This window comes from Talpa occidentalis, unplaced genomic scaffold, assembly GCF_014898055.3.
Source record: "Talpa occidentalis isolate TD23 unplaced genomic scaffold, MPIMG_talOcc4v2.1 talOcc4.14, whole genome shotgun sequence".
Classification (NCBI taxonomy): domain Eukaryota; kingdom Metazoa; phylum Chordata; class Mammalia; order Eulipotyphla; family Talpidae; genus Talpa; species Talpa occidentalis.
In genome coordinates, this window is record NW_023601433.1 from 79607899 (window position 1) to 79635314 (window position 27416).

Consider the following 27416-nt stretch of genomic DNA (forward strand, 5'->3'; position numbering starts at 1 on the left):
CAAGGCGAGGAAGGCCCCGTATAAGGTCATGCCTGTGCAGTTTTCATTTCCTGTACAAACCTGCCTGCCTGGGAGGTTTTGAATTCCCGCTTCCCTGATTCTGCAGCCTTGGGCTGTCGCTGTGCACGTGGTCGTGCAGACTCTCCCTTCCCAAAGTCTCCTCCTCTATTGCCAAAGAGAACAGCCTTGGTCTTCCACCCCCTGCCCCCCCCCCAACCCTTTTCCCCTCTTCTAGGGGGATTCGTTAGGAAAAGCAAGAAAGAAGAAAACAGCAAAAGAACTGCAAAGTGATCAGGTTAACACCAGTAGAGGAGGAGAAATAATTAGTGCCCATTAAATTCGGGGTATTAAAAATAAAATGGCGAGTAAGTGGAGGTTAGCGTGATCCGAGGAACAGCGGTACAGCCCTTGCCACGTTAATTAAGCACAGGGAGTCTCCATGGAAACCCAAGTTGGGCACATTTATGAACTCATGTTAATTATATGGAAATCTCAGCACCGGAAGCGATGCTCCAAAGGGCAGGGGATGTGCTCCCTCAGCTCTGGTGGAGTCACACAAGTCAAGGCTTCCCTTGCTGCCACGGCCGGGCTGCATTTCAGGTGGCCCCTCTCTCGGCTGCAGACTTTGAACTCAGCAGGCAGAAGGCCTCGTTCCTTATTGTTCAGCAAAGAGGGATGCCCTGGGTGCCTCCCGCCTGTCATCCGAGACCCTCCTCAATCCCTCTCAGGCCCGTACAATTCAGCAACAGCAGCCCATCCTGATCGCTGAACATTTCAGGATCATTTACTATCACTGCAGCTGTTACTAGGCAGGACAAGGGAGAGCGGCCAGGAGTGTGCGGTGGCACAGCTGTCAGCCGAAGGCCTGGGGTCTGGAGCCGGGCAGTTTCGCTCCAGAATGCTCACGTCCTCACCTCCCGCCCTCCACACCTTTCTCTCTACCTCCCTCTCCTGCTCCTTTGCTCCCCTTTGCTCCCCTCTTCGTCTTTCCTTTCTCTCCCTCTCCTCTTTTGCACCCTCCTCCTGCTCCCCCTCCTCTTGCTCCTCTTGTTCCCCCCCGCCCTCAGCAGCTTAATTGAGCTATAATCCATGTATCATATCGTTCACCTGTTTAAAATGTACAGTTCAGGTTTTCAGTATATCCACAGATAGGACCAGCATCGTAGTCCCTACAGCATTTACGTCAACTTGGAAAAGAAACTCTTTCGCTATCACCCTGTCATCCAACCAGCGTCCCAGCCCCTGGAGACCACGACTAGACGCCTCTGCTCTGTAGATTTCCTGTCTCTGAACTTTCCTCTAAACAGTTCATATAACGCCTGTTCTTTTGTGTCTGGTTTCTTTCATTTAGCATAATGTTTTCATGTGTCGTCATGTGTGTTAGCACTTTGATCCATTTTTATGATTGAGTAATATTCCATTGCATGAGTATGCCACATTGAGTGGACATGCCATTTATCACTTGATGGATATTTGGACAGTGTTCCCTTGTTGACCTCTACATAATATAAGCTTATTGAAGGTCAAGTTACGACTTGACCTTAAGGAGGCAGACTTGGCCTACTCTTTGCACACAAAGAGTAGAAATAGAGATCTCATTCCGTACGATCGAGGAAAGGTGTGAAGATCCCACATATCTGTGGGGGACTCGGAGGATATAGGATGAGGATGGGACTCACCTCAGAGGGTGGACTATAGACCTAAGCAAACACTATGAGCCTCTTAATCTTTCTTTGCCTCAGTTTCCACCGACATGAAAGGAAAACAACTACAGCACCTACACCTTTGGGTTGTTTGGAGTCTACGTGAGTCACTCTCTGTAAAAGTTGTTGCAGTGCCTGGCACATGCCCAGTACATAGAGCTTTTCCTATTATGCTGTTACTATCTAGGAGGCATCTCCTGGTGGGGCTCACCTTGCTCCCCCAGGTACACAAAGGCGTGTCCCCAAAGGATGACGCTGTTCTCAGAGCCTCTCACTGTCCCACGGTCCTTATCCTGGATGGTAATTTTCCTATCCATCCAAGTAGGGAAACAGGCACCTATATCTTAAGAATGTTAAGATTTTCTCTGGCTATGTGGATTTCTTCATGGAGCACCTCCCTTCACCCCAGAACACAGTCTCTCTGACTGTGGGAGTGGGGTTCCTTAGGTTGTCCAGTGGGGTCATCCTCTACCCCACCCCACCATTGCTCTGCTCCCTCTCCTCAAGGCTTGCGGGTATAGGACAGAGCAAAGGTTAAAATTCAAGGTCTCTGTGAAAGCCAGAAGAGCTTCCTGGTTGCACACCGAGACCAAGTAGTTCAGCCTCTTTACCCTGTTTTCTCCTCTCTAAAATGGGGATAAATGACATCGTCTGCCTGCTGTGTTTGTTTGGGAGTGAGATGAGTGTGTTTGTGTGAAGCATCTTGGTGCAGTCAGCATTGAGTAGGGAAGTCCTTAGCCGTTGTCATCCTGCAAGGCCAGGAGCTCGGGTGGGAGGCCTGGCTCTTTGAAACATGGTCATCTCAGCCCCAGCGCCCCTCACTTAGTAAGCAGACTGTGGTTCCCGCAATTTGTGAGTTTACTGGAGAGAGACCGTCTGATCTCCATTGGCTGTTAGGTGCCTGTCTGTGTGTTTCCCATCAAAATGAGCCTCCGCTGGTATTCTAATCACATCCTCCAGCTAATACCACATATTTCTATGTAAAGGGGAACAAATTACACACAGACACCACCAAATAGGAAAGCTCCCAACGATGCTTTCATTGTTCAGGCAGCGTTCTCTGCTCACTGCTTCTGAGAATGTAAAGTTAATTGGCAGTTCTGTTTATCTTGCTTTGGTTAACTGCTAGAGCCCTCTGCTTTTTAGTTTCTAAACATCTCTTGGTATTTCTCTGATCCCACTTTTTTTTAGCTCTTGTCTCTGTCCACAACACATAATCTCATACACGCATACACACACACAACCACACATACAAACATTCCTACACACACACACACACAAACACACACAAACACACACACAGCTGAAGCCTGCATTTGGATAATGTGACATTGTGGACAATAAGATTTAGCAATTTCAGCAGTGATGTCTATTTTTACTTTTAAGCAATTAAGTAAATAGAAATGAAGAAACATAAGCAATAGGCTAACTTTCTTTGGCATTTATTCATTACATGTGCATTTATTACCACATATATATTTTATATTATCTCTATGTCTGCTAGTATCCCTCACATGCCAGGAGTGTGCTGCTCCTTCTCGAATCTGTTCCTTTCTTTCCATTTCCCTGCAATCAATATAATCAGGTTGACCATAGGTCAAGGAAGAAGCATGACTTTGAGAAGTACTCAGAGCTAGGTTGGAATCCTGATTTACCACTAATGGCGTCTCCTGGAGCAAGTTATCTACTGGAATCTTAGGCTTCTCATTGGTAAAATGGAATTTCATGGCTCCTCCCACAGTTGTTCTGAGGATTAAACAAAATTTTAAAAATGCCTATCAGTGTTGCTCTCCCTGTGTAGAAGGTGAACGATGTACTAATGTTTGTCTGCTTTGCACGTCCGCTGAGTTTTCTTTTATACCCAGAGCCTGCCTCACTTATCCACTCCCAGCCATCCTTGATCCTCATCTCCAGGCTCTTTCAGGGAGGTTTTCCTGCAGCTGGAACTTAAGCAGGTGCTCCTGTTGTTGGCTCCTGTGACACCCTGTGTTTGCCTTTTTGGCAACACTCATCATGCTTAGAATTACTTGTCCAACATCGATCTCCTGCTCTGGCTGAAGCATACACGAGGGCGGGGACTATACTCTGTTTACCAGGATGTGATCAATGGTAAGGTGCACCCAGCAAATTACTTGTAGCATCTCATATTTTAAACAGAAAAATTACAACCACCCCAAGTGTCCATCAACAGGTGAATGGAGCCCATTTCAACAATAAAATGGAACAAACTACTGGTATCCCCAGTAATGTGGCCGAGACTCAAAGCTGCTGAGTGAAAGAAGCCAGAGACAGAAAAGTATATACTGTATGATTCACTTTCAGGAAATGTGAAAGCAGGTGAAACTCATCTTTGGTGATAGAAAGCTGATCTGTAGCTGCCAGGGGCTGACAGTGGGAGGAAGAGATTGAGTTCGAAGGTGCAGGAGGGAACTTTTGGGGCTGTTAGAGCTGCTGTCTATGTTGACTGGGATGGTAGTTAGGTAGGTGCATATGCTTGTTAAATTTCATTACCGTAGACTTACAATGTGAGCATTTTGTTGAGTGTAAATTTTACCGCAACAAGTTGCTTGAAAAGTCAGTTATTAAAACAAGAAATCAAAAACTGGAGAATAAATGAATGAAGGAGTGAATGACAAAAAGGAGGGAGGAGAGAAGAAAAGCAGGTGTCTTAGCATGAGTTGTCCACAAGTTAGAACTGGACTTTAGTTTCTGTGTGGCAGGCAGCAGTTAGTGGAAACCTGTTGTTTTCATTGTCTCGAGAAGAAATGATACATTACAAAAATGTCATGGAAATAAAAGAAGACTAGATGATCTAACATTCCAGAGAAGGAGAGGTTATTCCTGAAAATGAGAGAAGCCATGAGACAATGGGATGATATCTTCAAAGAGTTTTTGGTGGACACCAGAGATGCTGCCCACCTATAGTTCTATGTCCAATAAAAATGTCCTTCAAAAGTGACAGCAAAATAAACACATTGCAGACACACAAAAAGCCTTGCTACGCGAGAAGTAATGAAACAATTTTCTAGGCTGCAGAAAGTTAATCAGAGATGGAAATAGGAATCCACAAGAACAGAGAGATCAGAAAAAACAATATATGTCTGTTCATACTGGTAGAAAGTTGATTGTTTAAAGCAATATTAATGATCTTGTCTTGTGGTTCTATAATAAATATGGGAAAAAGCAAAAATCATAATTTTAAAAGCATTGATAAATTTGATTTCATTAAGTTTAAGAACTTCTGCTTATCAAAAAGACATCATTAAGGGAGTAAAAAGACCCTGGATAACTATATACATACATATGTATGTATGTATGTATACAAAGGACTTATCTATTAATAGGATTTATTAAGCATTCCTACAAATCAACAATAAAATGGCATACAATCCAATTTTAAAAAGACCGAAGACTCAGATACTTCACAACAAGGGATCCCAAATGGTCAATCACCATATGAGAAGATGTTCCAGAAGATTGTTTTCATCAGGGAAATGCGAATTAAACCTCCAGTGAAGTATCACCACATATTCACTAGAATAGCGAAAATTAAAAACACAAAGTTTTGATAAAGATATGGCGCAACTGGAACTCCCATACATGGTGGCCACTTTCGGATGCTGGCTGAATACAAAAGACTGAAGGCACCGCTTTCGATGACCCAGCAATTCCTAAGGGGAACACACACACACACACACACACACATGCACACACACACACAGCATAAAAGAATGTCCAATCAATGTAATGACAATGGTCCCAAACTGGAAACACACTACATGTCCATGAGTGGGGGAATGTATCAACACATCATGGTGCATTCAGACAATAAAACACCATCCACAAATAAAAAGAATGAATGAACTGGTGCACAGATGAAATGGTGAGCAGGGCCTCCCCGGTGGCGCAGCGGTTGAGCGCTGGGTTGCGAAGCTGCCCGTGGCCTCTGTGGCGCCGGTTCGATCCCCGGCTGCTCCCCGGCCACCGGAGGAGGGTCCCACATGGCGCGCAGACCTCTCCTGCCGCCCGCTGCTCCCCTCAGCAGTGTACTTAGGTCCTTCTGCCTGCTCTGCTCCCCGCTTTGGCTCTGGTGAATTCTCTCACCCTCCCGCACTTCTGACTGTACCCAGTGCATGTATAAGCAAAAAAAAAAAAACAAAAAACAAACCAGCAAACAAATAAATAAAGCATGCCTCTATAAAAAAAAAAAAAAAAAAAAAAGAAATGGTGAGCAAGGGAATATGCTCTATCATTCTACTATATGAAGTTTGAGAATGGGCAACACTAATATATGTTGAAAGAAGTTAGCACAGCGATTACTTCTGGAGTGAGGGGGGTTGCTGACAAGGAGGAATCTTGAGCGAATCTTCTGGGATGATGGAGATGTTTTATATCTTGATTGAGATTGTACAGAGTAGACAGATAAAATTTAGTTGAGAATTTAGTTGAGTTGTAACTTAAGATTTTAAACAAATTGACTGCATGTAATTATACCTAATAAGAAAAAAAATTTCCCCTTTTTTCCCTTTTCATATCTCCTAGGGTCAACCTGACTCTTTTTAAAATGAAAGCCCCTCCCAAAAAAAAAGTACACCTGTAGGGTAAGGTAAAAGGTATCAGGCTTTTCTGCCCTCCCACCATCAGGATGGATGACGGAGCCCTGCGGTCCTGAGTGCATGCCTGACGGCGGGCACCTGGGGTAGGGTGTGGTCATCGTAGGTGGGCACACCTGAGCTGAGAGACGGGTTTCTAAGGGTGGCGCAGCAGAGTGCGGTGTGGTGGTGCGGTGTCGAGGGTGGAGGAGGCAGTGGCGTGCACGGAGGCGTACGGAGACTACAACGACAGCGAAGAGCATGTGGCTGCTAGAACCGTTCATAAACCTGCCCAGAATGGGCTGGTCGCGTTACAACTGGCGTAGACGGCAGGACGGGTCAAAGCAGGACGGCTCTACGCAGCCGAAACCCTCTGGAACCTGGGGCGGGATTGCTGGGTGGCCGGTGACGAGCAGATGGTGCTCGGTGGCCGACCTCCTCGCCCGGTGGGCACCTCCCCAGGATGGCCAGAGGTAGATGGACCCCCAGGGCAGCTGGAACAGGCCCTGTGTGAAATGGAAGAGACCCTGGATAGATAAAGTGCCCGCGAGGCGGCAGGAGCCGGGGGATGGGTGTTTCTCACAGCTCTGTGAGAGGCCAGGCAGAAGAGCAGTCTAGACTCCAGCAAGCACGGGATGAGATGCGGGAGGAGAGGCGGATACTGCAACAACATCTGAGGATTCTGGAGGAAGAAGTTCGGAGAAACCGACCCACCGTTCCGGAGATGCCAGACTCCGTCTCAGGAAGGAAGGAGAGGGAGGCTGGCCCTTTGCCTGAGTCCCAACCGGCGGTGGCAAACCAACCCGCGACCCCGGAGATGCCGGACTCCTCTGGCGAGGAGGAGGAGGCTGGGCCCATGCTCCGGGCCCGCCCGGTGGTGACTCAGAATATGAAGCGGCAGCGACCCATGGCCTCAGGGGGTCAGGCTGCGGGACCACCACAGATGACGGAATTTACTACCTATCGACCATACCCCCAGGCGGCACGGGTGGACTTGGGCAAACAGTTCCGCCAGAAACCAGGGGAACCCTTGGCAGCCTGGCTGCTGCGTTTATGGGACCTGGGGGTGGATGGGAGTATTTGTGTGGCACAAATACTGGCCTCCGTGACTTCACACCCATCCTTGCGGCAGAGGCTGCAGAACAGCCAGCAGTATGACCAGGGCGACCACACCCTCCTGGAGTGGATAGTGGCTGCCATACGGACAGTACGGGCTGGTGCGGGAGACGTGCCGGAGACAGGAAGCGGATGGCAGACGGACGCCGAGCTGGCGCGGGTACTTCGGGCATTGGGGATGTGGCAGGCCATGTTTAATGTGAATACCCGTGGTCCTGACGATGAGCGTTTCACAGCAGGGATGAGAGACTTGGTATTAAAGAGTGCCCCTCATCCTCATTTGGATCCCTCATGGCAGTTCTGGCACCCTATGTGGGACGTCAGATACATGACGTCACCACAATGATAGCCAGCTTGGGCGAAGTTGAGAGCCGGCGCTCTCAAACTCAGAAAGGAATACGGGTAGCTTCTGAAAGGTCAAAAGGAATGCCAAGGAGGGCAAGGAAGCCTCTTGGCATCACAGAACCTATTAAAGTCACCCGTAACCAAATGTGGACAGATTTAGTGAGAGCAGGTGTAGATGGTACTAAAATACACGCGCAACCCAATGCATATTTGTTGGAATTATGGCAGCAGCTGCGAGACTAGAGGTTCACACCCATGAGGAGGACTGCTGCTCAGGGGGAGCCTGGAAGCTCCAGGCCTCAAGCGCGCCCTGCACCTAGAAGACACCACTTGCTGCCAACCCCATGCTCGGGTGATGGCCTGATGGCTTTCGAATAGGGTGAACGCCAAGGAACCGGTCCACAGGGGACGGATGGGGACCAGAGGCCACATGTGGAGCTTGCCATAGTTGGTCCCCGGCTAATGTGCAAAGGGTTTTAGCTCTGGTAGACACAGGAGCAGAATGTACTCTGCTCTATGGAAATCCAGAAAGATTTCTTGGGTCTACTTGTTATATTGATGGCTATGGAGGCCAGAGTGTCAAGATGACAGCAGTGAGGCTATCTCTGGGGATTGGGCGATTACCCCTGAAAGAGTATAAAGTATATGTATCGCCCATCCTGGAGTGCATCCTGGGGGGTGGATGCGGTGTGTGGTTTGTAGCCGAGACTACAGCCAGAGAAGGTCAGGAAGCCTGATGGCTCCTGGCATGTGACAGATGTCTGAGTAGTTCCCCTCCTTTGTATGAGCAGTGCCTTCGGCAGCAGATTTTGGTGGATCATCTGCTGGTGCCAATAATTGTCTTTTGCCACTAGGTTGGTGCCCTGCCTGGACTAATTTGTGTTTGTTGTATTTTGTTATATTGTAATGTATTTGCTTTTATGGACCATGGCTGCATTGTTTGTTTGCTAAAAAACAAAATTGTATACATGTAGATTGTATGGCAGAAAACCCTGAGGGGATGGACTGTAGGGTAAGGTAAAAATTATCAGGCTTTTCTGCCCTCCCGCCATTAGGATAGATGACAGAACCCTGCGGTCCTGAGTGCATGCCTGATGGCGGGCACCTGGAGTAGGGTGTGGGCATGCGTAGGTGGGTACACCTGAGCTAAGAGACTGATTTATAAGGGTGGCGCAGCAGAGTGCGGTGTGGTGGTGGTGCGTTGTCGAGGGTGGAGGAGTGCAGTGGAGTGTACGGAGGAGCACGGTGACTACAAACATCGGTGAAGAGCATATGGCTGCTAGAACCGTTCATAAACCTACCCGGAATGGGTTGGTTGAGTTACAACACCCATGTATACATACATACAGTGAGAGAGAGAGAGAGAGAGAGAAGCTCTCACTGAATTACAGATTCAGTGTAATTAGTTATAGCATGACTTTCACCCTTAAAATGGCCATTTTGGACAATAAATTTCATGGTCACACTCATTATACCGTGCATATATCAATCACCTTTTCCTCCCCTGCAAAACTACACATAAAAACCATCTTTCCATGTCTCTCTCTATATGCATCTATCCGTTTTAATGGCTGCATAATATTCCACATCATTCATGTACATGACATTAGCTGACTCTCCTATTGATAGAGATTTTAAGTTGTCTCCAGTTTTTAAGACAATATGATTAATGCTATTAAAGTAGACGCTAACTATTCTTGGTTTGTCAGCATTTGAGTTGCCTTTTTTATGTCAAGGCATCTGGTTTTTCCTCTCAAGAACTTACCCTTCCTTATCCTCAGTGAATGTGGTTCAGGTGTGTGTGGCCCTAGTTCTTTGGGCTCCAGTAACGGGCAACATCCAAGTGGCTGACTCAGGGATGGACTCTTAATCCCACAGGGTCTCTTAATGATTCATTTGGGAAAGAGAAGGTTCTTTTTCCCTGCTGTTCTTAAACCAGATGAATCTAAATCTGGAGCTGCTGGTGGCCATTTGGACACACATTCCTACCTTAGAATGAAACCATTACAGATGGAGATAGAGACAATAAATATAGCAAGGCAGATTCCTGATAACTTTATCTAAGCTTCCTCCTGGGTCCTGCTAATAATTGAAACCATATTCCTTACAGTGGTTTTCTGTAACATGAGACCCTAATTCTTTTTTTTTCCTTTTGATTGTTATTTGTGCAAACTTGAAGACTTTTTTTTTTGTCACTGGCAACTGAAAGATTTCTGACAAAATATAGTGGTGATAAGCATTCTCTCTATATTTATATTCTCAGGAACATATATAAATATACAATTCAGGAACATATGCCTATCTTTTAGTCGTGATTAACACCTAAAAGTAGAAAAACTGACTAAAGAATCGCCATGTAGTTAAAACCACATCCAGAAAAGTACAGATATTCATTTCCACTGACCAGCGTCAGCTTCCCCTCACCTGCAAGTGGATCTTAGTTCTATGCGATAATGGAAAAATGAGCAAGACACTTGGTTGGCACCGCACGCAAGAGTATATCCAAATGGTCAAAAACAAACAAACAAACAAACAAACAAACAAACAAACAAACAAACAAGCAAGCAAGCAAACACCAAAACCCAAAACCCATGAACAAATGTTCAACTGCATTTAGCATTAGGGAAATGCAAATTAAAACCACAATAGGACGGGCCTCCCTGGTGACGCAAGGGGTTTAAGTCTCAGCACTATGAACCTGTCCACAGCCTCTGCAGCATGAGTTCTATCCCCGGCCAGGGAGCTGACCCACATGGTGCAGCAGACCCCTTCTTTCTCGCCCACTGCTCCCCTCAGCAGTGTGTTTCAGTCAGTCTGCCTGTTCTGTTCCCCACTCTGTCTCTGGTGAATCCTCTCACCTTCCCAACCTAGACCCCAGCTCTTGTACAAATTTTAAAAAATCTTTAAAAAAACTCCAAAAACCCACAATGTGACACCACTAAACACCCGCTGGAATAACTAAAATGGCAAAGACTGACAAGCCCAAGATTTCCGAGGATGCGGGCAGCTGGGACCCACTTCCCCTTGGCTGCTGGGAGTGCAGTGGCACAGATGCCGCGGATAACCATCGGGTGGTACCTGCTGAAGCCAAATACAAGCCCACCCAGGACCAGGGGCCTCCTGCAACCCGCACATGTGCCCACCAGAGACACGCACAGCAGTGCGGCTGCGGGGGCCATCTGCTTCTCCCCCATAGCGCACCCCCAGAGTCCTTCCATGACCATCCAGCAGGTGGCGGCACCCCAACATGGCCGAGCGCACCCTGTCAGTGATGTGTGCCGGCTAGACACCGCAACGTTCTTGCATCCCATAAACACAAGGTCTCAGTGACGCCAGGTGCAGCAGAGCACACATCACACATTTCCACACAGTTCCACACAGTTCCACACAGTTCCACACAGTTCCTGGGCAAAGCAGGCTGATGGAGACAGAAGTCAGGGCAGTGCCTACCACTGGCGATAAGAGGGTTCCTATCTGGGAGGGAGCTTAGGGCATGGGGAGTGTTGGGGTTCTGGCCATGATCTCGATTTTGGTATAAAACTCCATGGATCTTTATACTACACAAACAGTCATCAAAATTTGTGTAATTTTCTCTATGCATGTTAGACTCAAGCAAAAAAAAATTTTTTTTTTAAAGCATTGGGTGAGAATAAAATGACTTGAGAAAAATCTAACCATCGGCAAACACTTCAGTATACACAGATGAGTGCAAGAAATTGCTAACCTGGTCCTGATGCGCCATATTGTAACCATGAATGACCAATTCCTCCCGCCTTCGTTACAAACCCAAAATGAAACAGCGGATGTAGTTCTCATTTGAGTTACCAGACATGGGAATGGGGTGGAAAATGGACCAGGAACAAACTTGATGGAAACTTTGGGGCAACGCTGGCCACCGTGCTGGATCTGGGGGTCGGTGGTGTATTGAGAAGGAAGAGAATTCTGTTCTCATTCCACACTGGACTTTAGAGAAAAATGTTTGAAAATTTAGTACAAAATTGATAGATGAGTTCACGGCCTAACTCTCTAGAAAGAAATGTGACATTAGATGGGGGGGGGTGGGGTTCTAGAAAATGAAATTTGCAATGAAATGGATATGAATGAATGAATGTAAATATGAATGAAATGAGTATAAATGAATGGCTATGCCTAGTTCTAATAACAAAGGTAACCTGGACTCTTACAGAGCAGCTGTGAACTCCAATATTTGAAAGGATTTCTCCAAAGACGGCAGGGAGGGCACGGCCCCAGAAGTGAACAGTCCTAGAAACTTGCCAGGACAGGTAGGCAGGAATGAGTCAGAACTTCTTAAAAAGGGCCAAGAGCAATTCCTTTAAATGGGATGTGTACTGTTGAGAGCAAGTTGATGAACGAGGAGCCAATGGGTCCACTCTATGGGGGCAAGATCTTGGATTAATGTATTTGACAAATATTCATTGTGTGTCTTCCATGACACTGGCTGGTAATGGAGGTGCCGTGGATAACTGAATGAATGAATGAGCGAATTCAAAGCTCGTTCATGGCGGTCCCTGTTCCAGGGGACCTCTCTGCTGTTGGTGCCCCAGCCCTATAGTGGGAGTGTGATGAGGACTAGGACACTGGAAGCCACAGAGTTGAAGGGAAGAGCCAAGGAGAGAGTCAGAGGAAGCTGCTCAAAAGGAAGAACTTCCTAATCTGCCTTGTTATAGTGAACCCTGCATATCTGCCTGGATGGACCCCGACCCCATCAGCTTTTTAATCAACAACTAGGAAGGAATATAAAAGGTCAGACACATCTGTGTACTGGGCCCACCTCTGGCCAGCTCTGTCTCTGAGAGATCACGAATCTCTGGTCACCTGAGGTGTAAGGGTCCCAGATGAGGGGATCTTCATTTCTCTGTTGCAGATAAGGAAACTGAGCTTGGCAAGAAAGGGGCTTTGCCCAGTCACACAGCTGGGGAACAGAGGAGCCGGCTCACCCCAGGTCATTAGACTCCAGAGCCAGCAAATGTCATTGTCTCTGTCCCTTGCTTTGGCTAGACAGCTGGCTAGATGCCCTTCAGGGTTTCTCTGTGACCCTGGGACTCTACTAGGCGTTGAGTCCCCCTCTTCCAGGCTTCCCCAGCCCGACGGAATCTGTTGGTTTGGGTTGTACTGCTTCCCCGACCCACGAGAGGAATCTTTTGGTTGGGACTGAAATCAGCATCCGGGCGCTCTGTGACCCACTGAGTCAGCAGCTGCAGCCCTCTCGTGCTTTCCACGCAGCTGTGCTGTTTTCTGCCGAGAAAGGGCCTTTGTGGCATCTATTCTTTCCCTTTAAAAAATCATTCACCTCGGGTCCATAAAATACTTTGATGAAAACCAGGTTTTCTACAATGAAGGAAGTGGCTTCCGTGACACTGCTCGCTCTGTTAACGAGTTGTCAGTTGATGTCAAGTTCGTTATCAAAACTAACCCCCCCCCCCAACACACACACACACTTTGCCTGCGACCCTCCGCTCTGTGTCTAGCTGGAAAGAAAGACTTCTTTTTCTTTGTTAAAGCAGAAAAGCAAGCCGTCAGATAATGATGATTTATGCCTCGAAACCCTTCACCGAAACGGCGAGAATTGTGGTCCTGTCAATTGCAGCTGGAGCCGCCCCCCTGCTCTTCTGATTTGGGTTTAAAAACATTACCTGGGCCCCTGCTATCAATCTTCTCTAATGATCTAGTTACCTAACGTGCACAATTACAGAACAGGCTCCCGTTACAATCCAGGGCAGACAGCGAGGACGGTGGGGGGCTGGAGGTCTGGGGAACTGGCTTGCTTAGCAGTTGTCCAAGGGGCTGGGGTGCATCGGGCTTTTCTTTGCTTTTTATAAGCAGGTGGAATTGTTACAGTCATTAAAGGAACTAAAAGGAAGAGCTAGCAAGTATTGTTAGGTGACTCGGAACAGAAGGGAAGAGGTGGGGAAAGAGAGGGAGCAGGGGAGAAGGGAGGGTGTAAGAAGGGCGGGAGGGAGGGGTAAAGAGAGAGACAGAGGGGGAGAGACACAGAGACCCAGAGGCTGAACTAACAGCCTCCAAACCTGCAGCAAAATAGAAACTCTTTGAAGAGGGATATTTTTGATTTCCCCCAAATCAGGGCTGACTGCTTACAGGAGTGTCTGACCTCTGACCCCATACCCACCCCATCACCCAGACCCCGGCATGGATTACATCAGGGTTCTTTAGGTGCCCCAGCAGCGATCTTCCTTTGGGGCAGACAAGGAACAACAGGGTTTGTCTGCCTTCCGGGACAGCCTGCAGTCCCACCGTATAATGTCAGAAAACCAGCAGAGGCCACCCGAGTGCCCCTCAGCGCTGGATGTGACTTGCGAGGACAGCGTGTCCTCTACTCCCCACCATGCACCTGCGATTTCAGACATCGGGAGGCCCTGGGAGAATAGAGACTTCCTTTGGCCCTATCAACGCGATCTCGCCTGGGGCCACTGTTTTCCCTTCCAGCCCACGCAGCTGGAAAGTTAAGGACAGCGGGTGGTGGGAGGGACAAGCCTGCCTCTCCTTCCCCGCTGGCAGATGGTCGGCCTGAGTCACCCTGAACGGGCAGGAGAGGGAGAGAGTCCGCTTCTCCTCGAGGGAAGGTTCAAGTGTTGTTCCATGTATGACTCTCTCGAATCAATGCTTTCAATTTCTGGTTGTGACTGTGTCTTGTGACAAGAGGATGAGACTGGCCCCTACCCAAGGGTCAGCAGGAAAGACCGGAGAGGTAGCTTTTATGCAGAAGTGGGAGAAAAACTCCCCCCACTGAAGTATTTGTTTTTTTTTTTTTTATAGAGGCATGTATTTATTTATTTATTTATTTATTATATTTGTTTGTTGTTTTTTTGTTTATACATGCACTGGGTACAGTCAGAAGCGCGGGAGGGTGAGAGAATTCACCAGAGCCGGAGCGGGGAGCAGAACAGGCAGAAGGACCGAAGCACACCGCTGAGGGGAGCAGCGGGCGGCAGGAGAGGTCTGCGCGCCATGTGGGATCCTCCTCCGGGGCCGGGGAGCAGCCGGGGATCGAACCGGCGCCACGGTGGCTGTGGGCAGCTTCGCAACCCAGCGCTCAACCGCTGCGCCACCGGGGAGGCCCCCCACTGAAGTATTTGAAGGGAGCAGTGCCAGGCAGAAATAAATCTGTGTTCTGATTAGACCCCAGGCTTCATTCCACGACAGGTTACTTTTGTTACTACCTATATTACAAAAGACAGGACAGAGGCTTGTGAGTTTTGGGGCAGCAGGCTGGGGCTAGATTCAGAGCCCATGGAATGTTTGTTGGTTTCTGACTTCAGGAACTTGTGGGGTGGGTGGCGCACCTCCTGGACTGTGATCTTGGTGGGTGAGGACAAGCCAGAAGTGAACAGTCTGTGGAATGCACCAGATTTTCTCTACCTCCCCCAAAGCTCCTCAAAGTAGGTGGTTTTCTTTTCTTTCTCTCTCTCTCTCTTTAAAATATAATCTCCTTTTGGAATGGGAACATATTTTCCCTCAATCTACTTCCCCTGGAAAAAACCAGGCATATGTTTTAAATTAGTATACAATGGTTAAATATAGGGATTTTGCAGTCTGGCCCACTTGGGTTTGAATGCCAGAGGGTCCACTCTCTAGCTGTGGGACCTGGTTAAGTTATTTAATCTCACTTAGCCTCAGTTTCCTCACTTGCAAAGTGGGGTTAAGAGTGCCTACCTCTTAGAATTGTAGAGTGACCAGAGCATAGCATGGCAGAGACACAAAGTGCTCGACCAGTAACACCAGTTACTTTTGTTATCATCACTGTGACTATAAACAGGCCATTTATTTAATTTTAAACCATTGACATCGTTGTTAGCCTCTTGGAGGACATGGGAGCACTTCATTTTGCTATCCCCAGGACAACTGAGACAAAATGATGATACACATAGAGAAAGATACACCTCTGACAAAAATTGGACATGGGCATTGCACACAACAGAACATGGCGGTGGTTGGGATATCCATAAAGCACCCAAAGGCAGGGTATTATTAATCACAAGTCAACTTCAGTTGTTCTAGACCTAGTCTTGCCACACATTATCTGGAATCTTCACAATATTCAACTGCAGGTAGGAAAAGCCAGCATCAGAGGCAAAGCAGATAGCCTAAGGTCACAGAGCAGCAAGCAGCAGCACAACCAGACCTCAGGCTCTGGGATGAACTGTGACCCAGGGGTTATGTCCATTAGCCCTGGGATGAGTTTTTCTGGACAGCCCAGGAAACTTAAGTATTGTCCTTTATTGAGGCAATTTAAATTCCAAGCCCTGGAGTTGCAGGAAAGGGGATGAGGATAGTTGCTTTTTGGTATGGGACAGGAGGGCAAAAGGCGAGGAGACTAGTTAGGTAATTGTCCACGCTGCCGCTCTCGTTCCCACGACCTTCTAGAATGCTCCCCCACCCCCAGTCATCCCTTATGAGGATGGCAAATTCATATTCTCTCAAGTTCATTGGTACCTGTCAGCAAGGATTGCTTCCTGAGTTTTGAGAGGCCTCTTTTAAAAGGTCTAAAAATATCAAAGAAGCAGTTTGATTAGTAGCGGGTGGGATCAGCTAATAAGCAATAACAACATAGGTGACAGCCACGTGCTAATTGCGGTTTGGGCATTTTCTTCAAGGATTCTTGGAAATGCAACATTTTAGTCATCTTACCCTTTTGCTGCCTTTTCCTGAATGCATAAAACATGATCAGCAAGAGAGGTAGCATTTTCTGGAAATGTCAGTGTTTCGATGTTTGAATGTTTGATATTTGGAAACCAATGGCTTCAATCTTTAAGTGGAAATATGGACGATAGCATTTAATGAGCACTTACTATGTGCCAGGGGCTTTTCTTAGCATTATCTCATTGACCCTCCCAACAATACTAGGAAGTAGGAATTGTCATTTCCATGTGTGAGATAAAGAAAATGAAGCACAGAAAGTAGCCTTCCCAAGGTCACACATATGGTGAGTATTAGGATGGTATCCACATATGTGGAGCACTCAGCAAGTGCTAGGGATATACTTCTGCATAAAGCATTTGTGTCCTTTGTCCAAAGGGAGTTTACCAGAGGGGTGTGCTGCCTCACGTGGTAGGTGGAGCTGTCCTTGGTGCTGTGAAAACACTAGAGAATATTGAACTTGTACCCAGTCAGGCACTGTGGTAGGCTCTGGGGATTGAATTGTGAGCAAGGCATGATTCTTTCCCTTAGGGGGCTCTAAGTCTAGTGGTGGGATATGGCAAATAAACAAACAATATGATGCAGGGTTTTTTTGATAGAAAATAAAGTATTAAGCAGGTCAGAGCTTGGATTCAGACCGAATCCATTTAGCTGGATATTTGCCCAAATTATTCAACCCAATTAAGCTATTTACGAATATCAACCTCTCAACACCCCCCCCCCCAAAGAATCTCATTCCTCATTAGCTGGCTTGTCTTCACTCTGTTTTATCTGGCAGGTCTTGGCAGTGTATTGACCCAGGATAAAAATAAGCCTTTTTCAGGAATGTGACTCTAATTAGAAATGGCTTATAAATCTTCATTGAAATGAGCATTATTTAAAAAGATGACTTTAAACCTCATGCAGAGTTCCTCCTCTACCATCCTTAACTGTGTTTCTCTTCCAGGAAAGCTCACTAGCACATTTTAGCAAGAGCTCAAGAAAATGCAAAGTCCTTGTCTGTGGTCACAGGCAGCCTCATTCTTGTTTGCTTTGCCTACAGCTAAAATTGGGCACTTTCCTTTCCCTGCCAGAGACTGTACAGATTCTCGTCTCCTGGCTCTTCTTATTACAGTCAGCCAGGTTGATCTGAAGAGCACAGCATCTCTGTAGTTTGCCCTGGATTCGAATCCTAATTGCATCAGCTATTTATCCAGGTGTTTCTAGCCAAGTTACAGAATATCCTCGAGCCTCACTTTCTTCATCTCTATGAACAAGGGTAATGATGGCACTTGCCCTATAGGATGGAGGACTAACTACAGAGATGCTGTGGCATAATTTAGGCGAGGGATGGTGGTGTCCTGGACTGGGCAGTAACCTTGGGGAGACAGGTGGTATCCACAGGACCCTGTGAGAGCTAGCTGGATATAAGGGATGATGGAGAGGAAGAGTTTAAAGACAAAGCTTGGTTTCTGTCTGACAACTGGGTACACAATGGCATCACTACTTAGATAGGTCATGTTTCACTATGAGGTAAGCATTCAACTAGTAAAGGCACTCAGGACTTCACAGTCTTCTACTGCCACTGAGGACAACTGCACCTGCTAGGGGTCATTTGGTGATATCTGAACACGATTTTGTTTGTTACAACTGGGGGGTGCCCCTGGCATGTAATGGGTAGAGGCCAGGGATGCTACTCAGCATCCTTCAGGGGCAGCCCATCAGCCCAAAATGTCATTATTGGGGGGAAAGTTGGGAAAACCCTGCTGATATTCAGATCCTTGAAAGAAACAACACAGTAGACATTCCTGGCTATTGAAAGCTTTAGTGGGAATTCATGGAGTGAAGTCCTCCCTAGTTTGACAAACTTCCCGTTCCACAGAAACTTGGGTAACTGGATGGAGCAGCAGAGAATAAAATGATGGAGCTACTGGAGCTCTGTAGGGGAGCATTTTATCTAGCAGGGTACAAGAAAGAACCTGTTTCTTTGGGGAGAAATGTCATATGCTCCTATCCCCTCCCCCAATTTGTATTAGAGAATAAAACTAAATTCCAGCTTTGACTTGGAGTCTCACACCACCCCAAGTCTAGACCCAGCCAACAATAAGAGTCAGATCAGAAGGCTTCATTGCATATTTCTTCCCAAGAGAGAAATTGCCTCTACTTTAACTCCCTATTATTTTTGCCTATCTTTTTGACACTTCTTATTTGTCATTTTGATTTATGGTTATTGATAAACTTGCTCTCCAACAAAATTGTGGGTTCCTTGGGAGGAGACCCCAGGTCTGACTCATTTTAGTGCCCCCAAACATTGGCCATGGTGGGTATTAAATATATACCTCTGAAGGTGACCTTGAACGTGTACAAGGCTACTGTGGGAACTATTCTCTGCCCTGTCTACCACTGAGCTACTGCCCACCCGGGACCCCTTGAAGCCTTTGACAATGCTGAACACATCCCCCACAAACCCTCCCAGCTTTATAATCTTCCCACTTTGTGAAATCCAGAAACCCCGAGGCACTTGCAGGCTTGCAAGCAGATCGCCAGACGTGGCTAATTTTCAAGTTATTAAATAAAACCACCAATTGCATAAATTCCAATTTAGACAGAAATACATTAGATCAAACTTGAGCCCCGCAAGAAATTTTCTCAGCAGAGTTTGAAAACAGGAATTTAGAAGGGAAAATGCCACCATCTCATGATAGAAGGTATCCCATTACCAGCGATTATGATTCAGAATTTAGCTGTCAGAAAGATCTCCGAGAAAAATATGTTGGTTTATTCCATCCAGGAAAGGTTTAATTGGCTTCTGTCAGATTTTATGTAAGTGCTACTTGCCACGGAACCCCATATGGATTCTGCAGTTTGGAATTTAATAGCTGACAGCCGAGTCTTTGGAGGCTATGAAATGCTGCAAAGGGGTCAGGACTAGGTTTCTTTTCAGAGTCATGCCGAGACTGGTCTAACCAGTCTCTTCAAGCCCCACCAAATGGGGGAAACAGACCTGGGCATAGAAATAAAGAGGCTCATGTTCTGCTGCCTCAGTTCCCTCTTCGTGGTGTTCCCGGTAGGTTTTGTTTCCAGAGTTTCCAAAAGGGTGTCCTGTGCAATCGTCTGCTTTCGTTTCTGTATCCCCAGCGGCTAGGAGCATACTTGGCCCATACTCAGAGCTCAGTTAATGGTGGTGGAATGAATGAATGATTGCTCTCTTTGGAGCACTCTGCCCCTGCTCTCCGCCCACCCACCACCAGCCTCTCTGATGATACTGCGCAGTTTTTAAAAGTACCGCTATGCATCGGTGCTTTTGGGATTTCTGAGAAGTTGTCTGTAATGTAGGGGTTAGTCATCTTTTTCATATTACTCTCCGCGTATGGCTTATGATCCTCCGTAGCTACGGTTAGTGAAATTGTGCCAGTCACTGCTGATTAGTCCAAAACCCACTCTCAATACCTTGCCACGCTCACGACAGAGTCTCATTTCCCAGTCGTTTTTGCAGTTAGAAAAGATAGTTGACACTGTTCTGGCAAATGAGACATAAGAGGAAATGGACTGGGAAGATTCCTGGAAAGTCTATTGTTTGCCTCATAAAAGGGACAAACAGCTCTTACTCTCTCCTTTCGCTCTTTTTTTTTTTTTAAAGAGTTATTTATTTATTTATACAAGCACTGGGGACAGTCAGAAGTGCGGGAGGGTGAGAGAATTCACCAGAGCCAGAGTGGGGAGCAGAGCAGGCAGAGGGACCTAGGTACACTGCTGAGGGGAGCAGTGGGCGGCAGGAGAGGTCTGCGCGCCATGTGGGACCCTCACCTGGTGGTTGGGGATTGAACCGGCGCTGCAGAGGCTGCGGGTAGCTTTGCAACCCAGGGCTCAACCGCCCACCACTTTTTCTCTTTTTACTGGAGTGTGAATGTGGTGGCTGGAGCTAGGGCAGCCATCTGTGTGCATGAGGAAAAGGACCTGCCAGTTCTGGCATTATCAAGCTCCCGAACCTATGCCAGCAGGCATCCACCTCGGGAGTTCTATAAGAAAAATAAATTTCATATTTATGTCATGGCTTTTTAGTCTTGCAACCAAAAATGATCCTAATTGACACACAGGGTTTTCCTTTTTTCTCCTTTCTTCCTGGTTCTCCATAGCATTGAGACATGAGTAATAGGCCGGGGCTGAGAGTTAAATCCAAAGAACTCAAATCATGCTCAGGGCTCCCCTTTTTTATTTTTATTTTATTTTTATTTTTCTTAAAGATTTATTTATTAGGGCTCCCCTTTTTACAACTAAGCTCAGGGTCCCCCTTTTTTTACAAGTAAGGTTTTTAACCGGGCCAAACATTTCTGCATCAGGATGAAGAACTTTGTCCTACAAGGTACCTCCACCTTCATGCAAACATCCTCGCAGGCCCAGTCTTAATTATCTCCCTAGACCTGCTTCTCCCCAAGTGCCCTTGAACTGGGACTTGCCCTACTCTGTGACTTTATAGTTAACACTCAGCTTCTTCCAGACTTCATATCTGGGCTGGGCACGTCTTCAAAATATTGACGGTGGCATTCATGTCCAGTTAGAGAAAAGAGAAGGGCACTAACTATAAGAAGAACCACTGTCGTCACTGGGGGTTAACTAGCGTGCTCAGTATTTCACATGCATCCTTTTATTTAATCCTTCCAAACCATCTGTGCAGCAGATCCTAGTCTTGTTCAACTCATTTCACAGACCCTCACACTACAGAGTTTAAAGGAGGGGACTGAACCCACCTTTGTCTGATGTCCAAGGCAGGGCCTGAACTTGTCAGTCTCTAGGCTAATTTCACATCACCTTGCCCCTGACCTGTACCTCTGCAGCTCCCTCCTCACTTCCCCAGACGGAGTGGCTGCCCCTTTGTGGATGAGAGGAAGAGTTGCTTCATCCTGTCCAGCAGAAAGCCAGCACCTCTCACCCTTCTGTGCCAGGAGGCAATGGACACGTGCCTCCCTCCCACCCTGGATTAACTTGGAGGGGAGCTGCCTGTCACGGGGCCTACAATTACACAAAGCAAGATTTGCCGAGGCAAGCATTACCAGTCCAAGGCAGGCAGAAAAACAAAAAGCAAAAACAAAGCAACAACTTGAATTCTGCAGTTGTCTCAGGCATAACAATGGAGCCAGAAGACTCCCTCGGAAAGAGAAAAGAACCAATTGCTGTTTCCCTGGCCTAAGTTGTGTGTGATCCAAAAATAAGGGTGCAGCTGGCTGGGAGTCTTCAGAGTCGAGTCTCAAGTGGTTGTTAGATATTTTTTATATTTGATTTTATTTTTTCGAGTGATCAGTGATTCAGAGCCAGGGCTGGGGCCTTGGGGATTAGAGGCCAGAGAAATCGCCCAAGGCTGTGCTCTCTGGGAATACAGACTGATGACTCTCTGCTGGCCTCTTCAGGCCTTAGTTTCTTCTCCCTGGGCAAGGAGGAGAATCAGTTCCTGCTTGCGGTGGAGACGTGTTATGCCAGAGGTCAAGGTTGCTCTTGTTGGGGGAACCTTTCTAAAAGACATTGGCTCTACATTTCTGATTCCACGTAGCCTGGCTGGGTGGGCTCAAATTCTGAGCCTCTCCATTTTCACCACTGCGGTCAAGGTCATCTCCTTGCGTGGGTTCTGCCTGAGCTGCATCCTTCTCTGTATCTGCCAACTCACTTCTCAGCAGATGATTAGACCCTGGGGTTTATCATGTCTCAGTCTACCCAGATGCAAAAGTATTTGCATCAGTACTTCTACCACAGAATTGACACAAAGGTGAAACAACCTCTTAATGGCGAATGTTTCCTGGTATTTCCTCTGTGCCAGGCTCTGTTCTAAGAGATTTGCTCGTATTAACTCACCTAGTTCCCACAATGACCTATGAGAGAAGAACAGTTTTTGGTGTATTTCATCTGTTCTCAGATGCACATTCCAACATCTCTGAAACTGGGGCACATCTTATTGCAAACAAGTTATAGTTTAAGTCAGGAGATTTTTTTCCCTAAAAATTATGATGCATCTTGAAATGGAAGTCTTCTTAGGTTAGTAAAATATGATGTGTCCATTGCACAGATGGGGAAATGGAGGCAGAGGAAATGATTTGCTCAAGGCCACGTAACGTAGTTAAGTGGCAGAGTTGGGTTTTTTTTTTTTAAAGATTTATTTATTTATGCACACAAGAACTGGGGTACAGGCCAGAGGTGCAGGAGGGTGAGAGGATTCACCAGAGACAGAGCAGGTTGCAGACCAGGCAGATTGACTGCAAACACTGCTGAAGGGAACAGCGGGCAAGACAGAAGTCTGCTGTGCCATGTGGGTAGCTCCCTGGCCAGGGATCGAATGCATGCTGCAGAGGCTGCAGATAGCTTCACAGTGCTGTGCTTAACCCCTTGCACCACCAGGGAGGCCCCAGAGTTGGATTTTGAACCCACCCAGTTTGCTGAAGTATATGCTCTATTTTAATCTCTGAGTTTGGGTCTGAGCAGCCAATGTGGGGATGTTTCTTTCTCCTGCTGAGTTTTTAATGACAGCTGGGGAGGCACCAAGAAACAGCACATGTCTAAAAGATTCCACACCTTTGAAATTTTTGCCAACGGCCATTTCTGCATTTCCATTCTAGAACATGGAACAGAGGCGGGGTGGGGGTCTAAGTGACCCTAGCCTTTTCCAAGGAGGAAAATGTGGGTCCAGGGTCTTCTATACAAGCCCTGCCCCATTCCTACCCCATGGCTAATCTCATTAGACTTCTCTTTTGCTTCCCGGGGAAACAAAGGGAAAAGAGACTCCCTAAAAGATTAGGCAGCCCTACAGACGGTTTCCTAAACAAATGCAGTTCAAGCAGAGGATTTACATATATTATTCATATTCCTTCCACTGGGGAAAAAAACCCGACTCGAAGCTGTTGTACAAGACAAGGAAGCACTGTGACATTAGTTGGGATAGAACCACCTCCGCCTCTGCCCCCTGGGAAGGAAATGGTCAGCTGCAGAGGGCTTCAGGACCCATTTGGGTTCCCCCATGACACCGGCACACAGTGGACTCATGGCAAGTGGTGTTACCACGAAGCCAGCGTGGCTTCACCCACCTCTGTGACGCCAGATCCTCCCCGTGGATACTGACCTGGCTGCCTAACATTTATTATTCTCTTTGTGTTCAAAAACCTCACCAAAGCTGAAAGCTATTGGAAGCCAGTGAGTGTATCTTACACCTTCTTTTTGCATCCTCCATGATGTATTAATCACGATTGCTGCTTGATGAGCGTGGTGAGGCAGGGAGGCCTTGAATTCTCGAGCCAGGCGGGTGCAAGTTCAAATCCCCACCTTGTTCCTTGCTGGCTGGGTGTGGTGGGAAAAGGGACCTGCCTCACCGGGCCTTGGTGTTGTCCTCTGTCTCATGAGGGGGTTAACAGTTCATTTTGAGGTGTTATTTTGAAACATCACATATAAACACTTCAGCTCAGAACCTGACAGGTGGTGAATACTCAATATTTACCAGCTATCATCATGGGTGTCACCACCACGGCAGTTAGTATGGGTTGGATTTCTACCAGAAGTCAACCTTACACTCTATATGTTTTGTTGGAGCCTGTCACTTTCTGGTCGGCCTGATTTAGGTTATGCATGCTTTATGGTAGTTCGCATTTCTCCAAGCCTGATCCTGCAGAGATGAACCAGGGACATGGTGAGGTCTCCTTTATTTTCAGAAAGTGGGGAGGATTTCAATGAGGTTTTTTGTACCAAAACTCTTTTTTTGTTTTTTTAAGATTTATGTATTTATTTTTTATTTATTTCTACAAGCACTGGGTACAGTCAGAAACGCGGGAGGGTGAGAGAATTCACCAGAGCCAGAGCAGGGAGCAGAGCAGGCAGAAGGACGGAAGTACACTGCTGAGGGGAGCAGCGGGCGGCAGGAGAGGTCTGCGCGCCACGTGGGACCCTCCTCCGGTGGCCGGGGAGCAGCCGGGGATCGAACCGGTGCTGCAGAGGCTGCGGGCAGCTTCGCAACCCAGAGCTCAACCGCTGCGCCACCGGGGAGGCCCTGTACCAAAACTCTTAGTTGAACCAATAAGTCCTGGAAACCTTCAACCCTTGTCTTGGCCTCCCTGAGTCCCACCCGAACCTCCTCCTAAGAAAGAGTCGATCATGCCAACCCCTGTATCTTTCTCCACACTCTCCCTCTCTCTATCCCAAGGTGGAAAACTCTGTAGCATTTACGTGGGTACATGGTTTTTATCCCTCCCCAAATCTAAGACACACACACACACAGGAATCTGGTTAGCGTCCCCTTCTCTGTGCTCCTACAACACCCAATGCTATGTCCCCAGGACGTCACCAACCACCTTGCATTATAATTCATTACAGTTATGTTTCTGATCACCTTCACTCCTCATCCCAAACACACACACTAAAGATTGCGACATTTTTAAAGGCAAGTCTCATTTGTTCCAAGAGCAAGTGTTTAGCACATACCAGGGGATTCAGGAAATGTTTGCTAAATGATCAAACGATATAACTGAGGCCTGGGGAGTGCTTACTATGCCGGAAACAGTCGTAGATCTTTGGAGCATGTTATTTAATAGTCACAGCAATTGTATCCACATTTGACAGATGGCAACACTGAGGCAGAGCAGTCCCATGGCTTACCCAAGGTGACTGCCAAGGGGGAGATGCAGGGCTCAGCCCCAGGCTGTTGGTACCCACGTGCTCACAGTCATCTCTGACTCTGAAACCTCCAGCTTGTTCTTCAGTCTCTTCCCCCGTTGCAATGCTGGGAAGTTCCACCCCAGAGGGGGCTGCTATGTGGATGGAATCTACTTCTAGGCAGCACCCTAAGAAGGCTAAGCAAGAGGGGTGCACTCATCCTGAGAAAAGAGAAGCTCAGGAACTCTTGGACCATCCTGTCCAAGAGTTGCAGGCTCCCCTGTGTGCTGCTTCTTGGGCACAAGGAGCCATGAAGCTGGACCACAGAGGCCAGCGCTGCCTTTTAAACTTCTCTCCTCCTGCTCACCTACCTTGGACACTCAGTGGCGATGGGGAGATTTGAGGATGCAATAACAAATACACACTTAAATTTGTGGTCTATCGGTCATGATCACTTAGAAGCAGAAATGTATTGACTCCGGTCATGAGGCCAGGAAATACATACCTCTCGCTCTTTATCTTCCAAATCAACAACAGCATTTCCTGCCACATCTACACATAATCAAGTGCCAGCATCATGCGAAACAAGGTCCCTATCTGACTTAGTTTAGTTTTCACACAGTTTTGGCCTGTTCTCATTTTGCAGACACAAGGAAATAAAGGCTCAAGGATGCTAAGCTACCTGTTTGAGGTCAACAGATGGGAAGGAGCAAAGTTAGGTTCAGACTCTAAAGTTTGACCCCCAAGTGTCTCTCCCTAAGAGAGAGATTGTGCACACGAGCCCAGCAGAACTCTCAAAATCATTCCTGCAACAGCAAACCCACAATTCATCTTCATTTTTTTCTGATGTTCTACAGTGTCACTGCCGATTTAGTCCATCATTTTGGAATTACTGGCTAATGGGATGCCTCACTGTTCTGGCTTGAATGTTCATTCTTTATGAGAAAGTAGCCATCGATAGCTGCGGAGATGTGTCCTGACAATTTAATTATACCATGACTCTTCTCTCCTCCCCTGCCCCTTGTTGGTCTGACGCTAATTCCTATTTCATTTGGTCTAGAAAACACGAGTGGTTTTGGCAGAGAGGGCGAGACTTACCTGAGTTAGATGATCTGAGGTATGCAATGGCCAGAGGATGCCTGAGAAGGGGGAACTCTGAACTTTCTTGGCGGCTGGGATCTTGGTCATCTTGGAAATCCTTCAGATTCAATCTGCACCACCCCAGGAAAGGGTTTTTCCAGAATCTTCTATTTCAGCAGCCACTGCTGTGAGGGGCTCCAGCAATTTCTTCCTGACTTTCAAGTCCCAATCACACAAACTCTGAAGGTGTGTCTGACTGAGGAGTAACGAGAAAGCAGCTCATCTGGGTGGGTTTCACACCAATTGGATAAGGACTTCGGGATGCGGTAGGCCAGACAAGCCTGAAATTATTCACTTTTAAGAAAGTTATAAACTTTTTTGAACTTGCCCTCTTTTTGGAAGTTCTTTCTCTCACCTATAAACAAAAATAACATATGGACTAAAAAAAACAAAACACTCTACCCCGACAGTCTCAGGGGGGCCCATGGCGAGGCCCCCAGGTCCTCATCCTGGGTATGCTGCTTAGTTTCCCACTGTCTGGGAGAGAAAGCGGCTGTTAACCGCTGGGCTCCTGTCATCAACCTCTCTGCTGAAGTCAACTCGGTTGCCAGGCAACGAGACGCTGTGGAGGGCATCCTCATTGGCTGGGATTGGTGGGGGCGGGGTCTTGAACTGTGCCAGGTGCTGGGGGATGGTGGCTGGGAGCAGGAGGCTGCCCAGGGAGCCACATTCTCCCAACTCTGCTTTCTTCTCTTAGACCTGAGGACCTCTACCCTTTTCTTTCCACAACTACAAGTGATCCCTTCCTTCCAAACTCTGCTCCTTCCTGCCACTAACCCACTATTGATTTCTTGTAACTTGGGTTGATTAGTTTGTATGCCTTTAGCCCGCCATTATAACCTGACATGCTTATTTCTCTCCTCTTCCATCTGGCAAACTCCTACTCATCCTTCAAAGCCCTCCTTCCCCACCCACACTATGGTATATATGACACTTATGGAGTGCTGAGAATGTGCTAGACATTGTTCTGAGGGCTTTACATATAATAACTCAAATTGTCACAGCATGTCTTTAAACAAAGTGCTTTATGATTCTATTTTATAGAGTAGGAAACTGTGGCCCAGAACAATCGAATCACAGGTCCACACAGAAAGTGCCCAAGTCAGAGTTGTTTGATTCTAAAACCCAAACCATAACTACTTTGCTTTATGACCTGGGATAAGATGCCCAATTTTGCTGAACTTGGGTGTCCATATCTTTAAAAAGGGAAAATCAGCTTTACCACAGGTTCTCACAGGTATAG

The 27416-nt window shown here is 47.0% G+C and overlaps 1 protein-coding gene across 1 annotated transcript in view; it reads right to left on the minus strand.

Moving 5' to 3' along the window:
- The window catches only part of CCDC60 (coiled-coil domain containing 60), a 145584-nt gene extending 118872 nt beyond the window's left edge, over positions 1-26712 (minus strand). The window contains exon 1 of the mRNA XM_037511078.2: positions 26132-26712. Within this exon, the coding sequence (XP_037366975.1) occupies positions 26132-26221 (90 nt within the window). The 5' untranslated portion in view covers positions 26222-26712. The remainder of the gene's footprint in view (positions 1-26131) is intronic.
- Positions 26713-27416: the final 704 nt, after the last annotated feature.